At 41.0% G+C, this 22,687-nt stretch overlaps 2 protein-coding genes across 3 annotated transcripts in view; one reads left to right on the top strand and one right to left on the bottom strand.

The window, feature by feature from the left end:
• Positions 1–17,379, top strand: part of LOC122633897 (disintegrin and metalloproteinase domain-containing protein 10) — a 63,832-nt gene extending 46,453 nt beyond the window's left edge. Inside the window, exons 2-15 of the mRNA XM_043822352.1 lie at positions 3,541–3,801; positions 5,699–5,893; positions 8,667–8,959; positions 9,056–9,202; positions 9,313–9,461; positions 9,575–9,809; positions 9,938–10,112; positions 10,193–10,370; positions 10,460–10,637; positions 10,719–10,952; positions 11,059–11,175; positions 11,269–11,433; positions 11,569–11,701; positions 12,428–17,379. Coding sequence (XP_043678287.1) covers positions 3,541–3,801; positions 5,699–5,893; positions 8,667–8,959; positions 9,056–9,202; positions 9,313–9,461; positions 9,575–9,809; positions 9,938–10,112; positions 10,193–10,370; positions 10,460–10,637; positions 10,719–10,952; positions 11,059–11,175; positions 11,269–11,433; positions 11,569–11,701; positions 12,428–12,588 — 2,621 coding nt within the window. The 3' untranslated portion in view covers positions 12,589–17,379. The remainder of the gene's footprint in view (positions 1–3,540; positions 3,802–5,698; positions 5,894–8,666; positions 8,960–9,055; positions 9,203–9,312; positions 9,462–9,574; positions 9,810–9,937; positions 10,113–10,192; positions 10,371–10,459; positions 10,638–10,718; positions 10,953–11,058; positions 11,176–11,268; positions 11,434–11,568; positions 11,702–12,427) is intronic.
• Positions 17,380–17,485: 106 nt separating this feature from the next.
• On the bottom strand, positions 17,486–21,914 carry LOC122633896 (membrane-associated protein Hem). 2 transcript variants are annotated; one of them, XM_043822350.1, is made up of 2 exons: positions 21,813–21,914; positions 17,486–21,729 (listed from the first exon to the last, which is right to left on the bottom strand). In XM_043822350.1, the coding sequence occupies exon 2, from the start codon at positions 21,590–21,592 to the stop codon at positions 18,224–18,226; it is 3,369 nt and encodes a 1,122-aa protein (XP_043678285.1). In that variant the 5' UTR covers positions 21,593–21,729; positions 21,813–21,914; the 3' UTR covers positions 17,486–18,223. The 2 variants fall into 2 exon arrangements, with proteins under 2 accessions (XP_043678285.1, XP_043678286.1); XM_043822351.1 differs by lacking the exon at positions 21,813–21,914 and having other exon boundaries at positions 17,486–21,312; positions 21,416–21,554.
• Positions 21,915–22,687: the final 773 nt, after the last annotated feature.

Genomic DNA, 22,687 nt, shown 5'->3' with positions numbered 1-22,687 from the left:
AATTCACCTGCTAATAGCTTTGCTTTCCCAGCGTTATTTTGCCTTTTGAGCGTATAATTACTTGATTTTCTGTAAACAGCTAGCGTAATGCTAAAGAGAACGAAATAGAGAGACGATACGATCGAACGAAAAGAAAGCTCGAGCTTTCACAGGGCTTTCTCCTAGCATCCGATAGAAACAATTTTGCTTTGAGGCTTTCCAGACTGTGGTCGAGCTTTACTCGTGTCAAAATATTGTAGAAAAGAGATAGAGAGAGAGAGAGAGAGAGAGAGAGAGAGAGACCGGAAATGAGATCCTTTCTAAATTGGCTGAAACAGCGGATCTAGGTGATCCGACCGACTCGAGAAGCACCGATTTTCTCGCTTTTACACGATACCGTCGAAGACCAGCGCAAAGGAAGAACGAAAACGCCTTGGCCCGTTTACGGCCCACGCTGGTAGCGTACGACGATACGCGTGTCGGTTCGTTTACGTTAATAACGAAAATCGTTCTCCTTCCCTTCGCGACAATTACGTTTCGTTTCCATGGAAGGCCCGACAAAAGCCGAGACTTTCCGAATCCATAATTAATCTATTACGGAATATCGTACCTTTTTAGATTATTTAATTCGTCGCATTCTTTTTATCTCGCTTCGAACGTCACGACTTTTTCTTGAAGAAACGAAAACAAAAAAGGAGGGAGAAAAAGGAAAGACCAGCAACTTGCAGAACTGCGTAATACAACGAAAAGCAGAGTCGAATACGCGAAAGAAAAGACAGAACAGAAAGAGGTGGAAACGGGAGTTTTCTTACTGTTCTATCCAATTTCCTCGACTTCTCTCCTACCGAAGGTAACTTTGCCACGCTGGTGTGTTACTACCTTTGCGTTCCTCACAAAAGCGACTCGCACGGAAAGGATAATAAAGGAAGTAACTTTGACGCTAATTCTTCTCGACTTTTCAAGAAACTTGTACTCGGTCCAAGGTACTCCGAGCATGACCGAAAATAAAATCTCGCTCTCGAGATATTTTGTATTTTTGATTTAATTTAAATTGTATCTTCGCTTACTTTTATTTCTATGTAATAACCGGTAAAACGGTCGGAGCATAGCTATATTTATTAGCAGCCGGGTATTCCTCCTTCTCAAGATACACGTATACGTACACGTCGCTTCTTCCATTTCCGGTAAGGAACTCTCAAAGAAGGGTAATAAAGGAAGTAACGTTATATCATCGCAGTTCCGACTTTCCAACTTTTTAGAATCCACCTACATTCGTCTCTGCTTGGCCTATTTCTTTCTGCGCTTTTATCACACCGCCACGCGATGGTTCAGCCTTCGTCTTTTTCGATCTCTATATCGCGTTAAGCGTTAGAGCGCTAAGCAGGAGCAGGAAACGTTTCATCGAGTTAGTCGTGAAGATTGGATTATGCGCCAGGAGGATCGAATAGAGACCTCTTCTCTCTCTCTCTCTCTCTCTCTCTCTATCTCTTTTTATCGTTCGCTGCTTCGCTCGTTCGTTCGTCCGTCCGTCCGTCCGTCCTCGCGATTCTTTGTCTTTTTCTTTTTCATCTTTGGACAAGTCGAGCGAGAGACGAGAGAAAGAGAGGAAGATGGAAAAGCGTATCGAATGCATATCGATCCACTGTCGATGTTCAATGGAGAGACGAGGGTGTATCGCAGCTGCATACCTGCGCGTCCTATTTGCAGGTACGCTTCTCTCTTTGCGCCGACAGCTTCTCACGTGTCAATTCGAATCGTCGCTTCGTAACGTGCCACCTTCAACCGAACGGACGTGTTCGAACGCATTCGCCTAGCCCGATATTACTCCGATAAGCTCGCTGTATTCCCTGCGCACGAACCATTCGCAAGGGTCTTTTCATCCTCGTCTCTCCGCTACGAAACGTCGTGTATAACGTCCACCACGTTCGTCCAACTTTATCACCTATCGTCGTCCCTTTCAGCGACGTGGAAAATAACACAGGGCTCTCTTTTGTTTCGTCGATCTTTCTGCTCGTTGCCTCGCTCGATTCCTTTCAATTTTTCCTCTCTTAGTTCTTTCCTTGGTTGGTTCTTTTTCTTGTCGTTACGAGTTTATATTTCATTTTACATTTTCATCGTTCCCGCATATATCATCTTTTGGTATTATCGTTAGAAACGATTATTCTACGCGACGATCGTCGAAACAGTTTTCCTTCCATCGAACATTTGCATAGTGGTTAGTGTTATTCGTTGAAAGACTTCGTTTCGTATTCCAACTCACGAATATAATAATCGCTTTTCATAGTTATACCTCTTAATGCATATTACAGAAACACAATAGTTGTAGAACGAAGAGCTGCTCGTTTGCTTTTCTATGTTGCAAGGAAAAAAAGGCCCGAGCTTTTCAAGCTGGATGCAAACGATGTTAGAAGTGTCGACCTACCGAGCGAATAAAAGTATATTGCCTGTGGAATTTATTTGAATTGTATATTCTAGCCCAGATATCGCGAACAAACGATATCGTTCTACCAATCGCATTTTTGTTACCTCTCTAGTTCCTTCGCAAAAACATGCTTTATTCTATCTCTATCTCTCTCTCTCTCTCTCTCTCTCCCTCGTCGTTTTGAAGAGCTTTCTTTGAAAATTTCCAGCGCACAATTTGCAAAGACTTCCCTTACGTATCTTTCTTTTCCCTCCTATATTAGCAAAGCGAATCTTCGTCGATCGTGTTATGTATTCGAAGATTAGGTACTCGGTATAACGCAGCTGAAGTAAAAATCGATACAAATATTGAACCAGAAACTAGCTTTCTCTTCGAATTCAGACTCGATTAATTGCTTTCCCGCGTACTTCTTTTAACTTTCACTCGTCCGATTTAAAACGACAATTTTACTATCGGCCATGTATTTTATCTCGACGTCCTTTTACCTACGATTTATTTAACGGCCAGGAAGACACGAGGAAAAACGATCCTTGAGATCGATCGAGCGTACGCGAAAAAAGAGCGATCGACTTCGTTCGAACTCGTTCGAAGAAGCCAAAGGAAGAATTTTCTATGCTTCCATTTCTCTTTTTTCTTTCGACGTCGTTTCTTCTTCGCTAACACGTTGCTAGGAAATTTTCCTGAAAATATTCGAAGACCTTTGTTCGACCGTGCTGATGTTCCTGAATTAAAATCACAATACTTTTCCGACGCCTCGCTGAACAATGTAGCCAGGCAGGACGAGCTATGCATTCCTATATAATTCAAGCACGATGGCTACCGGACAGAAAGGAAACTGAAAAAGAGAGAGAGTCTGTTGGAGGATGGGCCGCTTTTGTCACGCACGAATACTCGGAATTCGCAAAGAAAAACTTACCTAATATAAATTCATAGAGCGAGTTTTTAAATTACAAACGATATCAAACATTAACTAAGATCATTTCTTTTTTTTCTTTTATGTCATCAAGATTAATGAAGAAATCTTTCTCGAGTCAGATTTTGATCTGGTTTTGTTGTTATCCAAAAATGATATTACCTTATTAAAATAAGATCCGACGCATCCTGTCGTTTAATTAAGAAACGATTATCGTGTGTTTCAGCTCGCCGATTAAACGAATACATTCGCCACTACGAGCCACTTTCCTATCCAACGGAGGAAGTCCACAGAGGTCACCTGAGGGCCAAGAGGTCGGTCACCCGCGACAATTCCGTGACTTTAAAGTTTCGCTCGCACGGCAGAGACTTTCACATTCGACTGAAACGAGACTTGAACACGTTTAGCAATAATCTAGTTATAGAGGGTCCTACCGGACACGAAGAGGGACTTGATACCTCGCATATTTACGAGGGTCATCTCATCGGTAAGTCGAAACTCTGGTCAATCGTCTGCATAGATAGCTCCTCGATTCGATTTTCTCGTCAAATGATTGCCCCGCTAAGCATTATCTCTACTGGAATGAAATTCGATAGCGCGTGAACTTTGAAAATAAAAATTGACGGTAGCGAAACGTTCCGAAAGAAAGAGAAAATGAGAAAGCGAGAAAAAGAGCGTGGGTGTCGATATGATATACCATAACTCTATACCCCCGATATCGACTTGCATTTCTAAACATAGAATTGCACGGGTACGGTACCGAAGTATTCCAGATAGAACGTTTGATATTTCTCGAGACTATGGGAAAATGATAGAGGTGAACTACGGTATAACAATTTATTTCATTTCTTTTCTATTTCCTCCGTTATACATTTACATTAACATCTTCTTCCTCTCGCGTCTTCTCTATCTTTGCAGTCGTAATCCTCTTACTACCGTGAGACAACTAGCTGGACTTTATCTATTTTTCGCGTTTCTTCTTTTTTTACAAAGAAACGAAGAAGAAGCAAAGAGAGAAAGAGAGAGAGAGAGAGAGAGAGAGTTATTGGAGAGTTGAAAATTATGTTCTCTTCTTCGGTAAAAAAAGAAAAACATTTTACCATGCTGTCACGAGCATTCCTATTTAAAGTACGACTATGTACGTTCTCCGCGATACCGACCAGGTGTGGCACGCAAAAGTGCGTGTCACGATAGATAGCCGAGTGAAACCTTTATTCCTACTCTAATAATTTACGTTAGTCGAGTCCCGGTGGCACGTGGAAGAGGGACGAGAGGACGGTTAGTACCAGCGAAGGGAGACATTTGAAATTATAGATCAACTTGCTGGAGGTGCTGGAACGATTTATCTCTCAAACTCCGTCGATTCTTTCCCTCGTTGCCGTTGATGTTGCAGCGAGCTGACCCAGGCTAGAATTCGATGCGTTCGTTGGATAACAACGCGACGAAAAGCTCCGGGAAAAGAGAGAGCTTTTTCTCTGGCTCGCGTTTTAACTCGAGGATCAAAAGGAATTCTGGAAATGGTTTCACCAACGTTTTGCAACGTTTCAAACGTCTCCGTGTAACGAGAGAAAGAAAAGAAAGGAGAATAATGAGAGAACTTTTTTATTCTTAGACGAATATACGAGTATACGAATTTCCCGGTGACCCATTTTTATTTATTTCTTTGATGATATCGGTAAAATAATAAAATATATTATAATCGTAGTTTACCTCGTATACCTTCTAGGTACGCGTTGACCATGGAGACACGAAAAGAAACAAAAAAGAAAAAGAAAAAGAAGAGAAAAAGAGTACACGTAACAACATTTTTCTGCCCGCGGCTTTGACCATTTTTTAGTTTTCTTTGTTTTTGTACCTTCCGTTTCTTCCTTTATTTTTCCTTCTTATATTTAGTAGCTCTTTTCGAGCAGTGATCTCTTTCTTCCCTTCTGTTTTTTTTTTGTCTTTTCCCTTTTTCTTTTCCCTTTTCGCCCTTCCCCGACTCCAGTATGACTAATAGAGAATTCTTTCCCTTTCTTTTTTCTCTCTCTCTTTCTCGTACCCTCGTCTCCGCTTCCTCTCGGTCGCTCCTTATTTCGCTTGAAAATACGTTCCCGCGAGTTTATCTAAAATTAACACGCTTTGGCATTGGGTTTCTCGTGCGGGGACGTCACGTCTATTGTTCTTGATGCGTCCCGTAGTTACGGTTAATATCTTCGTTCCGGTGACCACGCGAATTCTCATTATGCTTAGCGTCGTTGCATTTGCATCGCCACGCGTGTCATTGTTTGCCTCGCCCGTCGATCCGCATAGAAAGATGTAGAGGAGATAGGATTTCATTGTTAATAATCTCGTAGTAAAACAGAAGGTGTACGATTTTAATCGCGATATGCATTTGCTTTCAGGAGAACCAGGTAGTCACGTATTCGGAAGCATCACCGATGGTGTCTTTCACGGGAAGATAGTGTCACCACGAGCTGGTGCGTGGTACGTGGAAAGAGCACACTATTACTTTCCGCCACACGAGATAAACGATACTCTGCACTCCGTGATCTATCACGAAAATGACGTCGGTGATCCATACTCTCAAGTTCGACAAGGTAAGCCGCTCTCCGATATGTATCATCTATATGTTTCAACCCACGCATTTAGATTTTCCTAAAAGCCGAGATGCGAAAATAGAAGTAACGTTCGTGGGTAATGGTTCGTGGCTACTTGTAATATTCCGAGCGTTTGGTTTTAAACTTTAAAACTCGAGCATGGACGTGCGGGTGGATCGGTCGATTGCTGTTAACGATCTCCTCAGAAGCAAGAGGGAAAACGGAGGAAAGAAAAAGATGGAGAGAGAGAGGGGGGAGAGGAAAGGGTCATGCCGTTTACACACTTGGTCAAGCACCCCTTTGTCGCGTCGAGGATGTCCACTCGCATGCGCACGCGCGCGCTAGCTAGCTTGTATCTTTTTTCTTGCTCGAAGAGAGAAAGAGTTTTTCTTCTCGATGGTGTGAACTACCCTTAAAGACTCGACGATGGAGGAAGAAAATAAAAGTAACCGAGTAATAAGTCGAGAAACAAATTATGACAGTAACGATAAAAAATCATCGCTGTTTCGATATCGCAAAAAATTAAACTCGTACGATACGTACATGAGTGCCCACGCGATTTGACCGGATCCGTTAAAAGATGCATACACACGGACTGGGAACGTCCTACTAGCTGGCTCGGACTATCGTTGCAAAGCGAATCATGCCGTTCGCATAAAAGTATATCTATAGAAAAGTCCTCGGTTGTTCGAACGCCACGCGCTATTTGCGTTATCGTTGTGAGTTTCTTCGATAGCTGCTACGTGGAATACCGCGATAGAATAGAGAGAGAAAGAGAGAGAGAGAGAGAGAGCGAAAGAGAAAGAGAAAGGAAAAGAGAGAGAAGCGCATCGATACAGAGTTTCGAGTACGTGTGCTCTGAAATAGCCAAAATGGCTTTCGAGAAAGACCCCAGCAATATGTGTTCGTGCGCTTCACTCGCTTTGATGTCGGCTTTGATGTCTTCCATAAAAGAAAATACTTAATACGTATGTACGTACGTAGACATACACGCGTTATCGAGGGTTGAGAAAGGTATGTCGCGAGCATAGATTTCGAAATCGGTGGACAGACGTATGCAGAAGAGGAAGCTCTCGCAAATTTTAATCGAGACAGCTTCTACAACCTTCTCTTGGATCTCCTTTCGTCTATCTACATCTACATCACCTTGTATCTCGCACGTGTATTTGGACTGGTCGTGCAAATAGCCAACGCTTAAATAAACGGGTAGCATATCGCGTGTAATATTTATCATGGTTCTCTCCTTCCCTCTCTCTTTCTCTCGTGGCGGCGAACGAACGAACAGGTGTTTGCATACAGGATATGTATGCCGTTATGAAAATATGTGTGACACACAGCGAGAACTCGCACTTTCCGCGAGATCTTGTTTAAACGTTCGCGAATTTTCGATGACGATGCTAAAGTCTACTTTAGTCTCGTCCGTAGACTCTATAGAATTTTATACGGGCAATACTTTCTTCTTATGTATCTCTCTTTCTCCTTCTCCAATTCTCTAAAGAGGAACTATAACATTTCTACGAAACGTCCATTCGCATTAACGCCACCGCCAACGAGTAATAACGATAAAGATAGCCAATATCGTCCTGCTGAAACGTCGAGTCATTAAAGCTCGTCGTTCTGAGTTAATTCGGCAGTAAAGGTAGTCAGGACGATTATCCTATATGACAGTAGCAGACAGTGGTATTATTGATTCCATTGGTGACAGAAAGAAGAAGGAAACTTGTAAGGAAAAAGTTGAGAGAGCGTGTGCACACGTTTGTGCATAAATCGAGGAAAGGGATAAATTAGGGGTGATTACGGAGTTTCCTTAAACATCAATCGCGCTGTGGTTACCTACCAAAGGTAAATGTTTTCATCAAGAGCGTCTCTTACTACTCAGCGAAGCCGACGTTGTCGAGCAGGTAAAGGAAAGTAAGCTTTTTGAAGCCGCTTCCCGTTTTACTTTCTTGTCTGATTTATGCAAGCAAGTACTCGCAAAGCTCCTCGACTAAATCTCGACTCACCCTTCTTCTTCTTCTTCTTCTTCTTCTTCTTTTCCCCTTCTCTCTTTTTCTTCTTTTTCTACTTCGCTTTTTTTTACCTCTTTCTCTCTTTCGCCTTTCGATATCTCAAGCAGGCTTACAAAATTTATCAAAATTCTACGCTCGAATATGCAAGAACAATGTTGGTCCCTTTACGAGTTTATTACAAATAAAATATGAGAAAGGCGGAGAAGAAAAGGGTGGTCATAGAAAGCGCTATAAGAGGTAGTCGGTTTTAATAGCTTCGTCGTTGCTATCAAAGAGGAAAGTAATTATTTAAATAGCTCCGGGTAAGCGAGCAGCGCGGAGACGAGAGAAAAATTTTTTCACGAATCTCGTTTAAACCGTGCGAGGGAAAGACGGCGGAACGTAAAATAAACGTATAAACGTAAAACGTAGTTTATTCCGTCGTGTAATGTCGTGCTTGGAGAAACGAAGACGTACACGTATCTATCTCGTTGGAACGGATTTAAGAGGAGAAAAGAACGAGAGAGAAAGAGGGAGAGAGCCCGAGAGGGCTAAAGGTCCTTTGGAGATTATTGAAAAAAAGGGGGGGGGGGGAAGAAAGAAAGAAAGAAAGAAAAAACGAGCTTCGCAAAGACGACTTTATCGCGGAAGGATTTTCCGTCGTTCGATAAGAACGATGTCAAAGGAAGTTTTCACGAATTGCGAACATTAATTGCGACAGTCGTAGAGATTTCTTTCTCTCTTGTCTATTTCTCCTGTATAAAATCTTGAATTCATTTTTCCAGGCGACTCCAGCGGTTGTGGCATTAACGAACAGATAATCGAGTGGATGGACAAAATTCAAAATTCCGGTGACCTCGACTTACCCACTCCGATTACGTCGAAAAAAAATACGAAGCCGAAAGTCGAGCCTTGGAACGGCGATCAGGAAACTCCTGGACACAAATATACCAGAGAAGCGAACGAACCGAGTCATCGAAGAACACGCAGAGCTACCAGACCGAAGGAAGACAATAAAAACACCTGCTCGTTGTTCATTCAAACGGATCCTCTTATTTGGCGGCATATATCCGAACAGGTTTGAACAATCGTCGTCTTTCTTCGTTTGTTCTCACGTTCGCGTTCTTCTTGCTCGACGAACGAAGAAAATTAAAAGTAACATCGGCTTTTCCAGCTGCATCACGACGCGGAAAAAACGAGAGAAGAAATACTCTCTTTGATCGCGCATCACGTCACAGCCGTGAACTACATTTACAGAGACACCAGATTCGACGGTAGAATCGAGCATAGAAACATCAAGTTCGAGGTACAAAGGATAAAGGTAAATAAAGAATATCTAGACATTTTTATTATTCAAAATGTTCTCGTAATCGCGCAGAAACACACGATATCCTCGTTTGTTACTATTTAAACGTTTTGCTTCTACGCTAGATCGACGACGATACCGCGTGCACGCAACAGCAGACTTATGGCGAGCCAAATCCATTTTGCATGGAAAACATCGATGTCAGCAATTTTCTGAATTTACATTCGTTGGGCAATCACGAGGATTTTTGTCTCGCTTATGTGTTCACCTACAGGTAGGTAAATCTATTGATTTCGAGAGTACGTTCGATTATCGTAACTTTCTCCAAACTTTTTCCTCTCTCTCTCTTTTTTTTTTTTTCTTCTTTTTTTTTACAATTATCGATAGGGATTTTACTGGCGGTACACTCGGTCTCGCTTGGGTCGCTTCGGCGTCCGGCGCTTCCGGTGGTATTTGCGAGAAGTATAAAACGTATACGGAGACCGTAGGAGGGATGTATCAATCCACGAAGAGATCTCTCAACACCGGTATCATCACTTTCGTGAATTACAACAGCAGAGTTCCGCCGAAAGTTTCCCAACTGACATTGGCTCACGAAATAGGTCATAACTTCGGATCGCCGGTAGGAATTTATGATATATCCTAAAGTTTCCATCCGGCTGATTAACAATTTACTTGATAATTGGTGCAGCCAGAAATAAGATTGTACCTACGTTTCCACTTTTATCTTCTTCTCGTTTTGTCTCGCAGCACGATTTTCCACCCGAATGTAGGCCAGGCGGTTTGCATGGTAATTATATCATGTTTGCTTCTGCCACGAGCGGTGATCGGCCTAACAACAGTAAATTCTCCAAATGCAGCATCGGCAATATCAGCAACGTCTTGGACGCGATAGAGGATAACAAGAAAAGAAATTGCTTCACCGGTAAGGAAGCAATATATTTCCATGTTCTAAGCGATTCATTGAAATTCGAAGAGAACGTTTACGAACGATCTTTGCGACAGCGTCCGCCGGTGCATTTTGCGGTAACAAAATCGTCGAGGCGGGCGAGGAATGCGACTGCGGTTACGACGACGACGAGTGCGTGGATAAATGTTGTTACCCGAGGCAGGTGTCGGAATTGGATAAGATTAAAAACGAGACGGCGAAAGGGTGTAGCAGAAAATACGGGACGCAGTGCAGGTAAGACGATAATCGCTTTGGATATGCGCGTACGCAGCTTTCTGGAATTTCCTCTTCATTATCTCACGACTCCATTGTTCTCCTCGTAGTCCCAGTCAAGGACCTTGTTGCTCGAGCGATACGTGCCAGTTCGTGCCTCTCTCGCACAACGTTCAATGCAAGGCCGAATCGGACTGCAGCTACAATTCCACGTGCAATGGGAAATCTTCCGAGTGTCCCGCTCCATTGCCAAGGGCCAATAAAACAAGATGCAACGAAGGAACTCAGGTACTTTGTTTGTCTACGATCGATCGATCGATCCTATTTTCCTCGATTTATAACGAAAGGTGTTTCTTCGTTCGAACGTAGCTCTGTATCAACGGCGAGTGCACTGGATCCATTTGTCTGGAATGGAACTTGACGGAGTGCTTTTTAACGAGCAACATCATTCCAAACATAGACAAACGAAAACTCTGCGAGCTGGCTTGTCAGAATGGTACCGATCCATCGACTTGTCGAAGTACCAGCGAGTTTGCTCACGTCGTCGGCCTACCCGAGGGTGGGATAAGTCTGAGACCTGGCTCGCCCTGTGACAACTTTCAGGTATTACGTCGGATCGACCTATTACATTTAGGAGGAAGAAAAAGAGGGATAAAAGTTACACGTACGCGTACGACTACACGTATATGTATATCGATTTATCATTTAGGGTTACTGCGACGTCTTCTTGAAGTGTAGAGCGGTCGATGCCGAAGGACCACTCGCGCGATTGAAAAATCTCTTATTCAACAAGGAAACTTTATCGACCGTAGCGCAATGGGTAACTGTAAGTCCTTCCATGACACGCTCGAAAGGTTTAAACTCGCTATGCTTCCATCGAGTCGATACGACGAGATTAATGTTAATAAATATTCCACAGGAGTACTGGTGGGCAGTCCTTTTAATGGGTATAGCTTTCATCATTTTCATGGGATTATTTATCAAGTGTTGCGCCGTGCATACGCCGTCTAGCAATCCGAAGAAACCACCTGCGAGACGCATCAGCGACACATTGAGAAGGCCAATGAACACGCTCAGGAGGATGGTAACGTTTCTCGACAATTTGTTTTCTCTTCTTCTTCTTCTTCTTCTTTTTACTAGCACGTCGATCGTACGAATCGATGAGAGTAGGTAATCCTGTACGAAACGATCGATATAAAACGACTGATTATTTCTAAAGCGACATCCTCACGGTGGCGGAGGCCCGGGACCGAGGAGTATACCTCCGAGACAGGGCCAAGGAGGGTACAGCGGAACGCGAGGACCCTCTCACGGTTACGGAGAGGGTAGAGGAGCTCAGCATTATCCCAAAGGTGAGGATTCAAAAAGACTCTAATCTTCGTCGAAGCAGCTACCTTCGCTCGAGTTTGATTCTAACGTTGACATCACGTTATACGAGTAACGCGTTGAAATAAGTTTCGTACGCTTATCGGTTGCGAAGCAAACTCGAGTAAAAAGAGCTAGCTTGATATTTTCCTCGTATAATCCGCAATTACATCAATGTTTTTTCCTGTTTGCATCTATCCTGCATTGATTGACGCGCATCACTACCTGATACTATCGTTCTATGAACTACAGAGGTGAGCTGGGGCCTATTCTCTCTCTCTCTCTCTCTCTCTCTCTCTCTATCCATTCGACTAGGAGCAAATTCACGAATACCATAGCGTCCTCAAATTAAAACTACCAATTCAAAGTATCGAAGGCTCCAGCGGACTTCTATTCGAAGTCTTCCATCACTCGCACGATGTACGAATTGATATCACCTCCCTCGGTTCTTGTATTTGCTCCTTGTTTCTGATCGTTAAAAAAGCGCTCTATCAGCTGTGTGTATTGCCAATTAGTCGAATCGTTTCGCTGTTGCGATAGAATCGGAAATGTCAAAAGGGGAACGTAGTATCTCACACGATTGCATGCGAGCAGTTTTCAAGGATAATCTCGTAATACCCTATCCATTCTCATATCTCCTTCCTGTGAAAAGCTAATCTTTGTTGCTCTGGATTCTTATATCTCGTTTCATCGTCGAACGTCTTTCTAAACAGGCTATCGCTTGGTTCCCACAGCTAGTGCGCCACCAAGCAGCAGCGTCGCAGGTAACTACGGTCGCTCCAATCATCCAGAATTGTACGCCGGTGCCTATTCGAGCACCGGAGGAGGGGGCAGAGTCCCGGCCTACGAGATGAGGCATCACAATAAAGTCTGACGATCCTAGAATGCTGTCACAGTCAGCAGGAGGCATCGGTCTCGTTCCGTAAAACGAACCCGACCGGATATCTGTGAAGCAACAAACCGATAAGGAAAAGAAGACGCAATAAAAGAAAAAAAAAAAAAAACGTCCGGCATTGTGTTTTCGAAGAGAGTATATCTCCGATCGTACGCGCACGTGGTGCTGGACTCTGTTGACATTCGAGTATTTCGCGAAGCACCGCTGTGTCCTCTAATCCGTACATTTAGTACACCCGTACATTTGTTTTTAAAAACATTCGCGAGCGAACGTGTGAGTGGGGATGAGTGAGAAACATTGTACGTGTCATCGATCACAAAGTCGAGGTCTTGTTCGTTTATGCTTCGTCAGTATGTATTTTGCCGTCGAGGTGGAAAGAACGGAACTAGAAAATAGAAGAAGGAAACGTGGAAGTGTTACGTAAACTTTGCGAGCTTGGGAGTCGATTACGAAGATTCGTGGTTGTGAATTTCGTATCACTTCCCAGAGAGACAAAGAACGAGAGCGAGCGAGTACCTTCTTACTTACAATCACGACCTACTTACATAACGCCCTTGGCAAAAACGTTTTCAGACATTTTTATCTCTCTATAAGATAGCATTACTTCTTTGCAGTTTCGAGAAATCTTCGAGAATTTCTATTTCATGCTTATGTGCTATCGATTTCGATTTAATAAGTATTGCCGAATTAATCACGAGAATAATGTTGCGTAAATATTTTAAACGACCTACGTCGTCGTATACGTTGCCGTACGGAACACCGACGTAAACATTTTGAATCTTTTTTTTTTTTTATTATTATTATTATTATTATACTCTGTAACACGTTTGTTGACGTCTTTGCCACAATTTAACGTGAGCATTTATTTCTGCGAGTTCTTGTTATAAGGAGTAGAAGACTGTTGTAAAGAGAGTAAGAGTGAGAGAGAAAGAGAGAAAGAAAGAGTGAAGATTCAAAACAATAGACGAGGAACGCGACAATATCCAGAGAGAGGTTTTAAGCTCTCTTGAGAATATAGGGTAAGGCATTAAAACAAAAAGGTTCGGTGTAATTTTTAAAACGTTGTCATTGACATTTTATCGTTCGTTTTATAAGTTTGTGAAAAATCTGAACGTGTATGTGTATATATATATATATACATGTGTATATGTATACACATAAATATGTATATTCCGAGAATATTTATATCGTTTGGCTATGAAAAATTGGCGAGAACATTTCGGTCAAACTGGCAAAAGAATTAGTTCTTCCCGTTAAATTGTATATACGAAACGCGTTGAAATACTATTTCCATTTGATGAATATTTCTGGATGGCAGTATACGTTTGCGTTTTAGGTTTACTTTTTTGATACTCCTTGGTAGTCGAAATAGAGCAAAAGGGAGTAATCATGTTCCATATCTTCAAAAGCGAAATGTCGTTGATATTTATCCAGGGATAAATAACGCCTATCACTACCAAACTGTTACAGGTCATTCGTTTGATCTCGGTACCATTCTAGAATAACTATTAAACCATATGTATTATTCTTATACTAATTTTTATTAGACAATTGGAAGGAGCGAGGCTATTAATTAAATTAAAATTAAGAGGAGGTTTAAAAAGCAGCGAAGAAGAGAGAAAAATAAAGAAAAAGAAAAGATTCCATTAACGATTGCGAATCGAACAACAATGGATATTGGATCGTTACTAGGATGGATTCCGCTTATTATTATTATTAATTCTATTTACTATTATTACAAATTAGTTATCTATTGCAAATGATAATTTATCTACGCGCCGTCGCGAATGTTATAAGTTATATTTAATGTACGACTTTTAACCATGCAAATTGTCAGGGGCTGCTACAACCGTAAACGCGCTTTCATTTTTTAAGCGCATGGCGGACCAAAGATGAGCCCTTTTTCTAATGTGAACAAATTCTAACGGAATTCGTGGGGCTCGAGCAGCACACTCACACACACACACACACACACACACACACACACACACAGCTGCATACTCGTATACGAGATATCGAAATCTACGCGAAGAACGTTGTTTCTTTTTCCTTTTTCAGTGCCAGCAAACTCGATCGCACGCTCGATCGTGCCTTTTAATTTAGCAACGTTTCAATCTCTCTCCGTAAAATAATTCTACTTAATATTTTTCTTCTTCTTTTTTTCTTTTCTCTTACGTACAGGTCGGTTGTTTTTCTTTTTCTGAGAAACGAAAAAAAAAAAATGATAACACAAAGCAGACAGTCGACACACGCTACATCGTAAAGCTTTATTTTTCTATTCATGTTCGTGAACGCGAGCTCGAGATCGATCGTGCCGGAGAGATCGTGGTAAAAAAAAAAAATTTAGGTAATTATGATCTGGCTTAAACGAGGTGGTTTTTTTAACGTGCCTCGATGCTCTCATCGCTGTCTGCGTTGTGACTTGAACGTTGTAGTTTATCATTGGGCATAAGAAAGGATATAGAAATGTAAAAATGCGAAACGCAGTGCGAGATTTTACGAAAAGGACGATACGAGTTTGCGGATCGTGTGAAAATGTACAATAGACGCAATGTGATTATTGAACAAAAAAAATGGATCGCGAGAGATCGTGTGAGAAAGAAAGAGTGAGGAAGAAATTAAAGAAGTTGATAAAATAGGGCGCGTAAGGGCGCATGTGAAAAAGAAAGAGAGAAAGAGTATACCTATGTAAATACATTGATATTATATAAATATATATATATATATATAAATATATATATATAAACTATAATTATATAAACATAACAAATGGTAAAGCGAATACAAAAATACTTGTTTTTATATCAGATCTGTATTATAGCGAAACATTATTCTGTATTTTGTAATCAGGACGGAAGTTAAGGATGACGAAAGAGTGTCTATACGTGCGTGTGATCAGGCCCCTCCCCCCTTAGTTTATAAGATTAATACGAGGATCCATCGTGAACAGATCCAGAAAAAAATGTTGAAAATCTAGATTATTTAGGAAGGAAACAAAAAAAAAACGAATCTTAAACTCTTTTCTCGTACGTAGACACAGAACAAAGGAAATCTGCCTGGCCCCATTTGAGATGACGTTGTTGTAGTAGAAAGATGACAAAAACAATAACGAAAATAGAGAAATTAACGATCTACTGCCAAAGTATCGATAAAATATAAAATCTCGACGAAAAAAGGACATGATATATTAAAAAATACTTCCAACTATGCATGTATCTTTAGTCTCGTTAATATCGTTGTAATCATTTTATCGTGTATACAATCGACACGAATCACACAGTATGTATTGAAATATTTTAGATGATCTTTCCCGCTTAGAACGCGTTTACGTCGATTAGTTCGTCAAGAGTCAACGTCGTTGTCATTATCGTTATTATTGTCATTAAAGTATCCACTTCGGTTCCGAGCCACTGCCATTCAACGATTAAATTTTAAATTTAGATTAGATCACGTTTGTTATTATCCGATCGGACCGTTCCAAAAAAAATTACATATTTATTCGCAAAATCCGCTTCCAACTCACTGCCACAAAACGGTTCGAACGACTGATTAATACGATCAAAGATAGCGATACGAGTTCTTCCGAAGAGGATGATGTAAAATGATTTTCTCTCTCCATTTTTCTTCGAGTAAAAGGATGCTTAAAATTAGATTAGAATCGCGAATGGGGCCAAGGTGAATCTTAATATCGTGCGGTTACTAGTTGAAAACGTTCACGCGCATGAGAGGAATGTGGATAAACCAAAAGAAAAAAAGAAGAAAAAAAGAAAAAGAACATCCCTTCATTGAGTTGACCCTCCATCCCCGAAAAAAGCCTCTAAAACTAAAAATATGCTTAAGCTTCTTCGTTTGTTTGCAGTTCCTGGATTAAGGTCCGCGGATAAAATTTGGTATATGTACATATATATTCTTCTGTCTGTCTGCATTTTAACGTTTATGTGATAAAACAAATAATATAGCACGTAACAAAAATTCTTTATACCTCAATGCGGAAATACGAATGTTCTAACGAAGAAAGGGAGGGAGAGAAAGAGTGTATGTGCGTGAGAGAGAGAGAAAGAGAGCGAGCGCGCGCGCGAGAGAGAGAGAGAGAGAGAGAGAGCAATTCCATCCCCATCTTAATCCAGGTCTGCATCACCGTGACGCGATGCACACTACTCTATCACTTGTACATAATGTTAGAGAGAAAAAAAACAAAAGAGAAAATTGAAAATTATATTTTTTCTATCGATCCAAAAATGTGGTGACTTATCAACATCGTGCATCTGGAATGATTTTACACCGAAGCATTATAACGACTCATTATCGTTGATAATTAATGAAAATTCAACGTCATAAACTTGCATTTTTTATTGTTTTTTTCTTTTTTCTTCCTTTTTTTTTCTCATCAAAAGGATCATCATCAGTCGAGCATCAAGGAAAGAAAGCTCCGAGTGACTCGTCTCTAACGCGTTGTATAATTTTGTTTTCTTCCATCTGTCGATACACTTAGCAATTTCTTTCAAAAGTGCTGTTCATTCATTTCTTTTTTTTTTTTTTTTTTTAATTTTGGTTGTTAAAAAATGTCATGCATGATACTGACCAATCGCCTGAACGTAGCTTCAGACCACCACTCTCTCTTTTTCCCAAAGTGTTTAGAATGTGGCGAGTGTTTTAAGGATATTAAAATAAAAAGAATATGATTGTGAATATCTCTTGTGTTACGTTAATGTGATTAAAGAAAAACAAAAACATTGTAAAGAACTAAATAAAGCATACATTTTACATTTATCTTTTTTAGGAATCTCTCATCATAGTTCTATCGTGTTTCGTTACTTTAGAAGAAAAAGTAAAGTTTATTACTTTAGAAGGAAGAGAAAGAAAATAATATAGGTAGTAGTTTATGGATGGATTTTATTTATTTTATAAACTATTGTAAAAGTTACCATTATACATAGAAAATGCAATGGATAAAGTGACGATACTTGTTTGTTGGATGATGATACGTGTATACGTAAATTCTTAGCGATCGAGAATCCTTTACATATATATTATTTCGTTCGTTCTCGTATAATAAAAAATTCTCTTACGTAATGATAAATTACGGAATACTGTGACAATGAAATGAAAATATACTATCCTAATAATATAAATTGTCTTTAAATCGCGTATCAAATGTCTTTTCGAGGAACGCGGCTCTATAGAAAATGCTCCGGCTGGATATTATTACACTGCAAGTTCTCTTTTCATTGGGTCCTCTTAAAAACGCAATTTTTAATATTTTCAACGACCGTCGATCACCCGAGTGTCTTTCTAGGCATGGACATTCAAACGAGATACATTGTTACAGACATACGTAGACTCGAATTAGTTTTGATTTCTCCAATGATAAATTTCTTGGTCAGATCTTATCATTAGCGTTACTATTATTATTGTTGTTGTTGTTGTTATTATTATATTATTATTATCATTATTATCATTATCATAATCGTTTTCTCGCCTCTCTTCGAGTTAATCCCAATGATATATAACGCGAGTGTTTCCGATGTGACACAAGTGGACGTAGAAAAGTAGCCCTGAGTATGACTACAGCGCGTTGATCGTTCATTCGATAAACTTCGTCACGATCGTAATCTTACGGCTGAGAGTGTTCGAGCTTGTACACGTCGTGATATGCATTTCGTATGAGGGCGTACGGAAAACAGCTCTCCAATAGATCCATCGTGAGGAAAGGAGACTCTTGGACTATTTGATCCAATAAGAGGTACACGGATTCTCTGTTTCTAGTCGCTTCCTTGTCAGCCTCTTGACCGAGTCTCAGCAAACTGGAGGAAGCCAAGGCGAGGAATTCCTTCATTCTATCCTCTATGTCGTTCTGTCCGCAAATCGTGAATAGCGCACCAAAGATATTATTTATGGCGGTTGCCATACAATGGATATTGTTCGAGTGTCCCTCGAGGGACGCTCGATAAAAGGAATTCTCGTTTCTAGCTAACTTTGGAATAGACACGGCTACGAATACCATTAGGAGACAGACCAGCAAGTGTTCGTCCTCGTCGACGTCTGCCTTTTGACTTCGTAAAGCTGTTGTCAATGTAGGGTCGACTTTGCACGTTAAACCGGCAGCGGACGTCATTTCGGAAACCACTCTCATCGGGTCTCCAGACGGCAAGTGATGTCGAAAGTCCAAAATCGAGCTCAGAAGGAACGGAATACGTTCTTCCAAAACGTCGACCAGTGCCGATTGTGCCAATTGCCTGAAACTCAATATCACTCCTATTATAGCCACTCTTTGAAGTACATTATCAACCTGTTGTAATCTTTTGAATTGCTCTTTCATTACTTCCGGCTTGTCAAAGTTCGTCCTTAACGCTATAAGAACGTCCTTGTTTCCTGCGACTAATTTCTTTAATTGTTGCACTTGGCTCGCAATGTGCCACATGAGATTTTCGTTCAGCATCTTCATACCGTACGGCCCGATAAGTTCGGCCAACGCTCTTAGCTCGTTAATATCGGAAAATTCCTCGGCGTTGAACGGAATTGCTCCCTCCACGGATAGACTGACGAATGCTCTTTGGTTCCCAGAGTAACATATGTTTCCGGCGCTAACTCGCCTAAGGAGTACGTCGGAATACCATTGCGTGTAAAGGGCAGCGATGGTCTTGTCCCCGTGACTATCGAGCTCCTGTGTCTGTTGAAGAAGAGCGTTGTTGAATACGCGAGTGATATCTATGTGCACGTAATTTTCTACAGTTTGGAGTACGTTCATGTAAGATCTGACGCTAACGAAGAGCTCCGATGGCTTAGCTATCTCGCTCGTGTCCGAATTGTACATAACCATTCCAACGAGGGCCCTAGCGAATCGAGATTCGAGATGTTGATGCAAGTATTCTCTAGGTGCAAACGTGTATTCCCATACATTGATGGTAGGACAATAGTTGATGGCATAACACAACTCTGTCAGAGCCATATGCAACTTGTCCATGGTAGTCAATTCTTCTCTGGTCTTTCTGTAACTCTCTATACCTGGCTTGTGTATCTCGCTCATGTTTTTCTTATTCTTGTCCTTTTTCTTTCTGTTGACGACTTGAGATATCAATACGGCGCAATGTTTTGGCAACAGCATGTCGCTCATGTTACATTGTTCGTCGCAAATAGTGGTAATGATGTTCTTAGCTTCCTTGGCCATTTCGTCCAGAAACATGTTTACGACGGATAAACTTCTCTCGCGAATGTGATGCCGTTCCTCCGGGCACAGCTCGTGCGTACAACTTTGAAAGTGGCTACATATGAGTGGAAAAGCTACTATGTAACGATTTTGAGCTGGAAATTCTAAGCACATGTGAAACTGATCTTCAAAGATTTTACTGTAGAAACAAAATATAGACAGATCGGACGTCTCGACCAACATCTCGTCTAGATTATCAACCATTTTGGTATGGAAAACTACCGTGTCCATGAAGGAAGCTAATTCTCTATTATCGGCTAAATTCATGTTACATTTGGCGATGGACATGTAAGCTTGTAATCTAAACCAATCCAATCGGAACGGACGAAAATCGAACAGTTCGTTGTCTTCTACTTGCTTCACGGTCAAACTTGCGATCGTCGAGCACATGTCACTGAGAATCGCCCCCTCGTCTTCGGGGCAAACCGGAAGATTCTGTATCATTTGATGCAGCGCGGGCGCGTCAAATCCTGAGAGAAATTGTACGTAGTACCTCTGAAGCACCTGAGAATACTTCTTTACCAAAGCTCTTAATTCTTCACAGTGGAAGAGCAATTCTGGTAACTGTCGATCCACCAGATCTTCGCCGCCTCTGCCTTTTCCCTTTCCTTGTATCGGAGGATTATCTCCGTGTCTTAGAAGCCATAGCACCTCGTCTCTCGCGTGAGACAGTCCCATCAACACGAGCAACGCTTTCGGTCCAAGAAGACCGGGTTGATCCGTTAAAATCAAACCCAATTCCTTCAAAGCTGTCCTCAAAAATTTTCTGCGTTCTCTGTGCCTATAGCCGGCTTTCTGTACCGCCTGATTGTAACAATCCTTCACTTCCGATACCCTTTTACTGTATCCTTTCATGCTCTCAAAAAACGTCTGAATGTATTGATGTATGTAAATTACTTCGTCTCTAAACAAAGCTAATACCCACCCTGATTCCAAAGCCGTGATCCAAAGTTTATTAGGTTGTTCTTGACCGAGGAAAGTGTGGCATAGCGTAAAACCTAGTATCACCCATCTTTCGATTCTGTCCAAGCTCAGAGTTTCGCACGACATCGTATCCGTAGCAGCTGCTTTCAATATTTGCCCAGGACTTCCTACCAGACTTAGTTTCTGATCGGCCCTCCACGTATCAGCGGTCAAATTTCTGCCAGGATAAATGGGCCACAAAGAGGTAAGAGCGTTCTTTAACAGCTTCGAATGGGGAACAAATTCCTCCGAAAGTTTCTTCAAAGGCGCGTCGTAATCCATTATCATTTGACCCAGACGAGGAAAGCTAGGATCGGATTGACTGTGCACCATCTCGTGAGCAGCATTGAAAAGACCCAGCACAGCTTTACGGTCTTCCACTCTCGACAGGAGTATCATCAAGCTGACGTAAGTGACGACGAGATCTAAATACCCTTTGGTTAAATCAAAATTAATAGTGATATCCATGTGAACCCCGCAAGCATCCATCGTAGTCAGGAGTTCGCAAACGTTGTCCTTGAAGTCCAGTAAATCTACAAACGTATAATAGTATAAAGAAAGAGATTTGATAATTTCGTTACGCAGATTCGTAATCGTTTGCAGTCCTTTGATGTCGATATTAGGAAACTTTCTAACTATTGTCTTGATAGAAGACTCTAGAGTCTTATCCGATAGAAAGCCAGGCTTGGATTTGGCATCTCCGCAAGCTTTTTTAATATTATAAATACGAGTCAGCATCCCGATGCCTCTATCGTTCAATATAGTTAGCTTCTCCGCCAACTTTTGTTGACTTGGTACAATAGGACGAGCCATGATCGCGTTAATCACTCGTACGTTTCACTGTACCGACATAACTCCTTGATTTCTTTGGCTTTAAATGACAGTGGACCCCACCCCTAGGGGGGTGATCCGTTCTCAAGAAATACGCCTCGATTATCTCCAACTTTGGTCTGCAAAAAATTTCGATATTATATCCGCATAATAGAAAAAAAAGGGATAATTATAGCACCCTTGTCATCCATAATTAACGTACCTCGTTGTTACATAGCTAATCCAAATAAATGACACAACAGTACGAAATCTCTGTGTACGTTCGCATACCGCGTGAAGTATAGTGGTATCTGAAGGTTTCACATTGCTGCCAACGGATTACGAAAGACGTTAAAAGTCCCTATCGACTAACGCATTGCGGCTAGCTCGTTGCATCCAACTAAAAATCTATTTCGTTTCATCGGAAAAGCATTGTTTCGTGAAAATGCCAATTACGTTCTTTTACATTTATAATGCAATTGCATTAATATATTCCTCTAATATTTACTTCTCCGCAAAATTACGATATATTTCGAATAATCCGTTACGCGTAAGCTCACGCAATTGGTGGAAACAGAAAGGAAAAAGAACAGCCAATCGGAAGACGGCTGTTTCTGCGATATACAATAATAAGTAATAAGTAAATACAAAGAAAAATGCATTAACACAAAGTTTCAAATAATCCGTTACGCGTAAGATCACGTAATTGGAGAAAACAAAAGAAAGAACAAAAGCTAATCGAAAGACCGTTATTGAAGCGGTTCGTCACTCAGTGTCGAGAAGCCACCGCGAAACGTTGTCTGCTCGTCCTTTTTATAAAATTTAATTTTAACCGTTAAAATTATAATTTTTTGCAAGCGTATACATCTACAAAAGTACATTTTTCATAACCTGCTCTCGTTCACGTGGGTTTCGACGCGTCGTAAACGATATTTTACAACGTTATAAATTATCTTTGTACTTTTGTTCTTTTCGTTTTACTTTTGTGCGTAATATCAATTTTATACTTATCAATGGGCTAGGTTACATCGTAACGCGTAGTAAGCAATATTTAACAACATTTTAATATTTACTATCCTTGTATCCTTTACGACCATA

The sequence above is a fragment of the Vespula pensylvanica genome, chromosome 13 (genome assembly GCF_014466175.1).
Source record: "Vespula pensylvanica isolate Volc-1 chromosome 13, ASM1446617v1, whole genome shotgun sequence".
Taxonomy (NCBI): domain Eukaryota; kingdom Metazoa; phylum Arthropoda; class Insecta; order Hymenoptera; family Vespidae; genus Vespula; species Vespula pensylvanica.
The sequence above is the reverse complement of the archived record's forward strand: the minus strand, read 5'-3'. Positions and strand labels throughout refer to the sequence as shown.

Excerpts from the sequence above, each read along its gene's own strand:
- LOC122633896 (XM_043822350.1), bottom strand. The coding sequence starts at position 21,592 with ATGGCTCGTCCTATTGTACCAAGTCAACAAAAGTTGGCGGAGAAGCTA.